Source organism: Phoenix dactylifera, unplaced genomic scaffold (assembly GCF_009389715.1).
Source record: "Phoenix dactylifera cultivar Barhee BC4 unplaced genomic scaffold, palm_55x_up_171113_PBpolish2nd_filt_p 000241F, whole genome shotgun sequence".
Lineage (NCBI taxonomy): Eukaryota > Viridiplantae > Streptophyta > Magnoliopsida > Arecales > Arecaceae > Phoenix > Phoenix dactylifera.
The window spans coordinates 132,912-141,556 of record NW_024067738.1 but is presented as its reverse complement, the minus strand read 5'-3'; the positions used below and the strand labels follow the sequence as shown (position 1 = coordinate 141,556).

The 8,645-nt window shown below is 43.9% G+C and overlaps 1 protein-coding gene across 1 annotated transcript; it reads right to left on the bottom strand.

Moving 5' to 3' along the window:
• Positions 1–1,441: 1,441 nt before the first annotated feature.
• Positions 1,442–2,191, bottom strand: LOC120105243. The gene has a single exon (XM_039117535.1). The coding sequence runs from the start codon at positions 2,189–2,191 to the stop codon at positions 1,442–1,444; it is 750 nt and encodes a 249-aa protein (XP_038973463.1).
• Positions 2,192–8,645: the final 6,454 nt, after the last annotated feature.

The following is an 8,645-nucleotide window of genomic DNA, read 5'->3' as shown; positions in this document are numbered from 1 at the left end:
GCGGGCGGAAGAACCCGGGGAGGATCCAGCCGAGAATCCCAAAGTGGTTGTCGTGAACGACCTTAAGGCCGGCGCCGAAGCCGAAGCTGCGACTACTCTTAGGACTTAGCCTTTTTCCTTCTTTTCATTTTTCTTCTTTGTAAATGAGGTCGGCCTCCGAAATCACTGTACGGCCGAACCCTAATTTTGTACTTAGCCTTCGGACTTTTGTTAATGAAGAACTTCTTTTCTTCCATTACTTGTGCTTGCTTTAATTTTGATAAGCCTTTATTCTGATTGCTTGAGTTGGATTTTTCTCGGCGAATTCTTTTAAGTCTTTGAGCTCGGCTAAGTCCTTAGACCTAGGCTCTGATAGCGTTCCCTAAGTTGTTAGGTTTAGCTCTAGGTTTAGACTTTAGGAAAACTCGCTAAGTCTTTGAGCTTGGACCCAGGAGGAGTCCCGCTAGACGTTTAGGTTCGTTCTCTGGAAAATTTTGCCAAGTCCTTGGGCTCGGCTTTCAGGGTAAGCTTGATAAAGCTTCGAAGTTGGACTCCGAAGAGATCGTAGGCCGAGATCGGGCTATTGTTGGGGCTTTCATGTCCTTTGATTTCGAACTCGGTCGGAATATCAACAAGCAAGATCCAGTGATTCGGCACTTCCGAGCTCGGCCAGAGTATGCTCGAAGTTGTCGTTACAGGCCGTCTTGGCTTGAATTGACGTTAGAAGTCGGCTGGGCCCTCGCTCAGAGGGATCCGGAATAAATAAAGATTGAGCTGCAGACTGGTGCGCGGGGTCGAGAGGACCTCGGCTTACAGTTGATTCAGGAGAGCATCCCGACCTTGGTCGAGGGGGATCCCGAGCTTGGTCGGGGTGTCGTCGATCATTTTGTAATGTAAACAAATAAATGCAATGACATAGGTGCTGGGTAGGGTTATAACTTTCGCACCATCGGAGCCGGGCATCTCAGGCTGAGGCAAGCGACCTCGCCCTGCGGTTGGCTTTTATGGGCATTCCTTGGCCTGTAGTTCGCTTTGGGCGCGCCCGCACACCAGGGGAGTCCGTGTAGGTACTGCCTCGGTGTTGAATGTCTCGGCGGGCCGTGTAGGTACTATCCCATTGTTGGAGGTCTTCCTAAGGCCGAGGGAGCTTGGGCTCGCTGTTGACCTGGTGATGCTTCCCGAGGTCGAGGGAGTTTGGACTCACTGTCGACTCAGCGGGGCATCCCGACCTTAGTCGAGGAATCGAGCACGAGGCCAAGGGAGCTAGGGCTTGCTGTCGACCCGATGACGCTTCCCGAGGTCGAGGAAGTTTGGACTCACTGTCGACTCAGCGAGGCATCCCGACCTTGGTCGAGGAATCGAGCACGAGGCCAAGGGTGCTTGGGCTCGCTGTCGACCTGGTGACGCTTCCCAAGGTCAAGAGAGTTTGGACTCACTGTCGACTCAGCGGGGCATCCCGACCTTAGTCGAGGAATCGAGCACAAGGCTGAGGGAGCATGGGCTCGCTGTCCGTCCTCACGGTGCTTTCTCGAGGGGCGAGGCCGACCGTGACAAGGAGGCTGATCTCGCCCTCAACCGGGACTGAGTCTCCGGTGAATCCAACCAGTGGAGCATTCATTCTCCGAAGCTGGCTTTCCGTCATTCCCATCTTATGGAAGGCACCATAATACAAAATATTTGCCGAGCTTCCATTATCAACTAGGATGCGCTTTACATCAAACTTGTTTACAATTATGGAGATGACCACAGCGTCATCATGAGGAGTCTCAACTCTTTCCAAATCCTTATCCGACAACAAGATGGCTTCGGAGGTGCGCGGACGCTTTGGAGGGGTTCTCTCCTCGGTTGGCTCTTCAGTTGAGCTTCCTCCTCTAATAGTGTTAATGGTGCCGGCGATAGGCCTATTATCATTTGGATTCTCGGGCAGTGTAGCATTTTCCTCCGGCTTTCTTTCCTCACGCCGATTCCGCACAAACCGGTTGAGTACCCCACGGCGGATGAGCGCCTCGATCTCATCTCCGAGATGGAAACAGTCCTCTTTGTCATGGCCGTGGTCCCGGTGGAAGCGGCAATACTTCCAGGGATTGCGCCGGAATCCTTGGTCCCGCATCAGGGGTAGAGGTCGGAAGAAGTTCCGACCTTCTATCTCTATTAGGATCTCGGCCCGGGGCGCATTGATGGGAGTGTAGTTCTCATACTTCCCCTGGGGCATCCGTGGCCGAGATGGAGATCTCGGCTGAGGTGGGGAACTCGACCGAGGTGGGATCTCGACCGAGGTGGGGACCTCCGTCGAAGTGGTCCCCGCTGTCGAGGCGGACTCCTTAGCTGAGGTAGATTCTTATCTGGGTGGGGGGACCGGCTTCTCGGGCGGCCACGCTCCTCGCGGCGCTTCTTCTGCTTCTTCGAGGCCTGCTCGGTCGCGCCTCGCCTGGAGGCGATGGCCTCTTCGGCCTTCACATATTTCCGAGCTCGGGCCAACATCTCGGTGAAGTCAGCAGGGAAGCTCTTCTCGATAGAGAAGAGGAGCCTGTAGGATCGAGCCCCAGTCTTCAGTGCCGACATGGCTATTGACTGGTCGAGCTCGCAAACCTCTCAGGTTGCGGCGATGAAACGGTCGAGGTATTCTCTGAGGGATTCTCCCTCCTTCTGCTTGATGTCCAGGAGGGAATCCGACGTTCGCCGCTGGCTTCGGCTGGCCATAAAGTTGGTGGCGAACTGCTTGCTGATGAGAGCACAAAAGTGCGACCTACATGTCACTAAAATTAGTGTTATTGTTAACCGATAATAATAAATTCACTAGATTAATATTATATTTGGATTTCACATAGATTAGTATAAATTAGAGATAAAATGCACATTGAGTACAAATTTGACTTCAAATCAGGTCCGAGTTGGGTTCGGGTCCGAATCGGATCCAATTCTTTTGTGCTTTTGGAAAATAATTTTTGGGCAAATCTAAATTGGCTATGTCATAACTATAAGGTGCTGGGTGACCCATGACTTGAAAGACTTGCAACTGACCTCTAGTCAGAACAGATGATCCGTGACGAACTTAGTCCGTCCGTCTACAAGCCAAATTTCATATCACATTATTTTCTTCTACATAACTAATTGGATGGAACTTGGTCTCCCAGCTCCCATCTCAGAACCGTGATCCAAGCTCCCAGATCCTCCCAGCCGTCCGCACGCATCACAACGCTCCCGTCTCCTCCGCGGTTCCTCCTCCGTGATCAAGCCTCCCATGCACGCGTCTCCCCTTTCCGGATTCAAGACCCCTTCTTCCGCCCGTGAAGCATCCGCCCCTCCCAGCAATCGGATCCCCCAAGACCAGCCATCCGTGATCAGCACCCATCGATCCCGCACCGCGTCTCCTTTCTTCCGCGCCCAGCAGCCCACGTTCTTCACACGGTGAATGTCCCAGCGCCCCAATCCAAGCCATGAATGCTCCTCCCAGCACCGATTCCGGCCGCCCGTTTCAAAGATCCAAAGCTTCATCCTGTGCGGAAACAAGGGAGAAGAAAGGATCCCATATCCGTTTCCAATCCGGCGTCCACAGAGCTTCCGGTGATTCCGCATCTCTTCCGGATTTGAAATCCCAAGCATCTGCATCCACGGATCACGCCGGCCGGTCCAGCCTCCTCCGCATTCAAGCACCCGTGGCGCTCTTCATCCGGATCCACCTCCCGAGATCCCGCGCCCGTTTCTCCTCCTCTCCATGCCGTGGCGATCTATAAGAAGGGGGAAAACGAGAAGAGCCGGGGGCGTGCTCGGCTGGAGGGTGGTGGCCGGCGGGTCCAAGGAGGAGAAGGTGGTCGGCTGGTCCAAGGAGAAGAGAAGAAAAGAAAAAAACAGAGCAATCCTCTGTTTTCGGGGAAGAAAGAAAGAAAAAAAAAGTATTAGTTTATGTTGTTGTTTAACCGTGGGAGAAAATAAAAGAAACTTTCTTTTATTTTATTTTATTATTTGCAGAAGAAAGAAGCATTAGGCTTCATCTTCAATTTTTTTTACTTTTTATAATCATTTCTTTTTATGAAATCAATCAATTTCTTTCATGCAATCCTTGTTCTAGGTTTAGTTAAATTTCTATTTTCTTTATGCAATCGTTAAATTTTTCTTTTTATGCAATACATCTAATTTTCCTTTATGCAATTTATGTTCCAAGCTTCAATCTTCTTAAGCATTGTTTTCATCCATGTCAAAGTTTTCCTTTGAATAATTAAATATTTCATGAATTTATAAATGCTCTTCTATTTCAAGTATTTGTCTTTTCATTATTTTCAAATAAAAAATAATTCTTCGGTAGGCTAGAAAATATTCAACATCTTCAACATAATGTTTTTCTTTTATTATTCAAAAATCGATTTTGAAATCCGAGTGAATGTTCTAATTTTTATGCAACTCCAATCGCCTCCCTGTGGATCGACCTCTTACAACCACTATTCTTCGAGTAGGAAAGGTAAGAGTATAATTAAATTTAACTTTTGTTCGTCGGTTCTAACAACGATCTGTCTAGCATATTTTTAGGTAGACAGGAAAAGGACGAACAGAATTTTGGCGCCGTTGCCGGGGAGGCAAATCGAGAAGCAAGAACGATCACGAAGATCAAATTGGATTTTGGATGCCCGGAGTGAACGCACTCCGGTAGTAAGTTTTTATTTTTATTATTTTGATTATTTTCAGTTAATAATTTCGTAGTTATTAAATTCTGAAATTTAAAATTTGAAAAAAAATTTCAAAAAAAAAAATAAAAATAAAATATAAAAAATATTTCAAAATTCAAAAATTCAAAACTTTAAATTCAAAATTTGAATTCTGAAATTCGAAATTTGAAATTTAAATTTAAATTTAAAAAAATATATTAAAAAAAATTCAAAAAAAATTTTAAAAAAAAATTTAAAAATTTAAAAAAAAATCTATATTATTTTTGCTAGTAATTGATAAGGCGCAATTTCCCGAGGTTATCATACCTCTATTGGGACTCCTCACGGAGTAATCTCCAGAGCTTATTCAACGGGCATTCGGAGATTAACTGACGCATAAGGATTGTGTTTAGTTTACATTCAAGTTATTGCTAAAAAAAAATTAAAAAAAAAAATTTTAAAAAAAAAGTAAAAGTGAAAAAAAATTTGTTTGCTCATTTAATCAATACAACCTAATGACATTGCATAAACTTTAAAAAAAATATTGATTATTTGCTGCATTTAGTATTAAGCATTTGCATAAAGTAATTAAGGGCAAAACCCATTAAAAAGATAAGGTCGGGAAGTCATTACCTGTCCTTAGCCCAAAAATCACCACCTTGCATACTTATCCTAAGTCAAATTAAATTAAAATCAAATTAGACGTCGGCCTTAGGGTTTTCGAGCTCAATTAGGCTCTTGGAAAGAAGCAGCTGAAAGCCACTCCAGTGAGAATTTAGTAATTGGTGATGTCTAGGAAAGTTTTACAACAGTGAGAACTGTTACGGGTATTGTGGTATCGGTGTATCCCTTCTAGCACCACCGCACACCCCGGGACTTTCCTGGTCACTGGTTACTGAATCACTTAACTGGTAAGCTCAAGCTTAATCTGAAAGGGAGATTAGGAGCTGTCTAATCTAGAGAGAATTTCAGGAATTTTTTTTAACCTGATAAGTCTCTATGCAACTAGATTTAAGAAGCTACTAAACTTCACTTCGTTCTAAGACTAATAGGATCAAATTGTTGTGTGGTGTTGATTGTGGTCATCTTGGTCTAGCCTTTCTTCTCTTCTTTTATGATTTCGTTCATTGTAGGAGTCGAATCTAATTAAGTTGTGGAAAATGTATGCATGGTAGAAGGTCATTAAGGGATAAGTTAACCCCATTTGATCCTGAGATTGAAAGAACTTTTCATCACAACCTGCGAACTGTAAACCAACCGTCGATCTCTATAATGGGTGAACATATTAGAACCCTAAATGAATTGTTTGCACCCGCATCCGCTAGTCCCCCTACTTGCATAGTATTACCAATTAATAATGCAGCCCAATTCGAGATTCGGGCTGCAACAATAAACATGTTACCCAAGTTTCATGGGTTCGAGAGTGAACAACCCTACATTCATCGAAACAAATTTTTGACAATTTGTCAAACGTTTAGAAATCAAAATTTAGATGAAGAGGGTATTAAATTAAGGTTATTTTCCATGACTTTAGAGGATCGTGCTGCTGCATGGCTGTATTCCCTAGCTTCAAATTCCATCACATCATGGGAACAACTATCCAGGAAGTTCATGGCTAAGTTCTATCCCATGGTAAAGACTGAAAAAATTAAGGATGCCATAAGAACTTTTAGAGGAAAATCTGAGGAGGAATTTTCCCAACTTTGGGAAAGATTTCATGACTTGTTGGTCAAATGCCCACACCATGGGCTTGATAAGGCTGATCTGGTCCACTTCTTTTATAAAGGACTACCTCCAACACATAGAAACATGATTGAGTCCATGCACAAGGGTAGGTTCATGAACCAAACCCCGGATCAAGCCTATGAATTTCTTGTTGACTTAGCTGAAAATGCCCAAAATTGGAGTAGCTATGGTGAGGAAGTAATTAGAGATGAGTTTGGGTCTAGAAAACCAAGTAATTATGAAATGAAAGCAGACCCAGAACTCAAAAATGTCATGTCCAATCTGGTGGCTGGAATGAACAACTTGAGTAAAAAGTTTGATGCTTTCACTGTTTCCACTAGTTCGAGTTCATACAAAGAGTCAAATCCCGTCATGAAAGTGGATCACGAGTCATATAGTTTGTGTGTTTTGTGTAACAGTCCTGAGCATCTAGTGGAGTGCTGCCCAACATAAAGGCCGAGCAAGCAAATGCTCTAAATTCATATAGTGCCTTTAAGAAGCCCACTCCCAACTCGTTCAGCCCAGTTTACCACCCTGATAATAGGTTCCACCCAAATTTCTCATACAAGCAAAATGAACCTATTCAACATCAAGGTGGTCCACCAGGTTTTCAGAACAACTTCCCCAGGATAGGTCCACCACAAATGAACCAACCTTTGGTTCCATCTGTACCACCTTATAATGCCCCTATCCCACAGCAACCTTCACAATTAGAAACCATGATGGCCAATATGATGAAACAACAACAAGATTTTATCAAGCAACAACAACAGACCAATACAGCCCAAGTGCAGACTAACCAATTCCATGCGCAAGCGATTGCAAAACTTGAGGTTAGTCTGAGCCAAATAGCTAACTCTCTAGGGGATAGGAAGAGAGGTGAATTGCCAAGTCAGCCAGTACCTAACCCTAGTAGGCAACAGAATCAAGGGCCGAGAGGCCAGTTTCAAATTGATTCTAATGGAAACCCTAACCATGAAGTCCAGGCAATTACCACTTTACGGTCTAGCAAGCAAGTGGACAATAAAGTCCAACTTCCTGTACAAAAAAAAGAAGAAAAGCATGAACCAAATCCCACTCAGAAAAAGGCACAAGAACAAGGAACACAAGGAGTAGAGGAGAAACCAATAGAGACATACACACCCAAGGCTCCCTTTCCTAGTAGACTACAAGACTCAAAGAAAAAATCTCAGTACGATGAAATCATGGAGGTCTTTAAAAATGTTCAAATAAATTTACCCTTCCTAGATGCAATCAAACAGATCCCCTCCTATACAAAATTCTTAAAAGACTTGACCACGGTGAAAAGGAAAACCAGTATTCCTAGGCAAGCTGTGATGGCGGCACAAGCCTCATCTCTTATTCAACAACAGATTGCCCCAAAATACAAGGACCCTGGTTGCCCCACTGTTGAAATTAAAATAGGAAAAACCATCATTCGAAGAGCCCTATTAGACTTTGGAGCAAGTGTAAACCTATTACCCTATTCTGTCTACACCGAACTAGGTTTGGGGGAATTAAAGCCCACAAACATTACTTTGTCATTAGCAGATAGGACTGTGAAGTATCCTAAGGGAATTGTAGAGGATGTAATTGTAAAGGTAAATGAGTTTTACTACCCTGTGGATTTTGTAGTCCTCGAAACTGAACCAGTGAAAAATCCAGGTAGTCACATCCCGGTAATCCTTGGTAGACCATTTTTGGCCACTTCAAATGCTGTGATCAGTTGCCGAAATGGGATAATGACCTTAGCATTTGGAAACTTGACCGTCCAACTCAATGTCTTTCACAGTAGTAATCAACCATCTGAGATGGACGATTTAGAAGAAATTCACATGATTGAAAACATAATCAGCAAGTCCTTCGAGGAATCAAGTTATTCTGATCCACTAGAAAGATGTTTGGCCCAATTCAGTCAAGATTGTGAGGAAGGAGAGTCGAATCAGGAGGTTAATGCATTACTAGATTCTATTCCTGTAATGGATACTAGCAGATGGGCTACTAAATTTGAATCATTACCTATACTTGAATCCCAGCTAGTACCTTCAAGTGTCAAACCTCCCCAGCTCGAACTTAAAGATCTACCTGAAAACTTAAAATATGCATTTCTAGGGGACAACAACACCTTACCTATTATTATTGCATCAAATTTAACTGAAGAACAGGAAGAGAAGTTGTTAAATATCCTTCAGAAAAATCAAGAAGCGATCGGCTGGTCTATAGCTGATATTAAGGGGATTAGTCCTTCTGTGGTCCAACATAAAATCCATCTAGAAGAAGATGCAAAAATCTCTAGAGAAC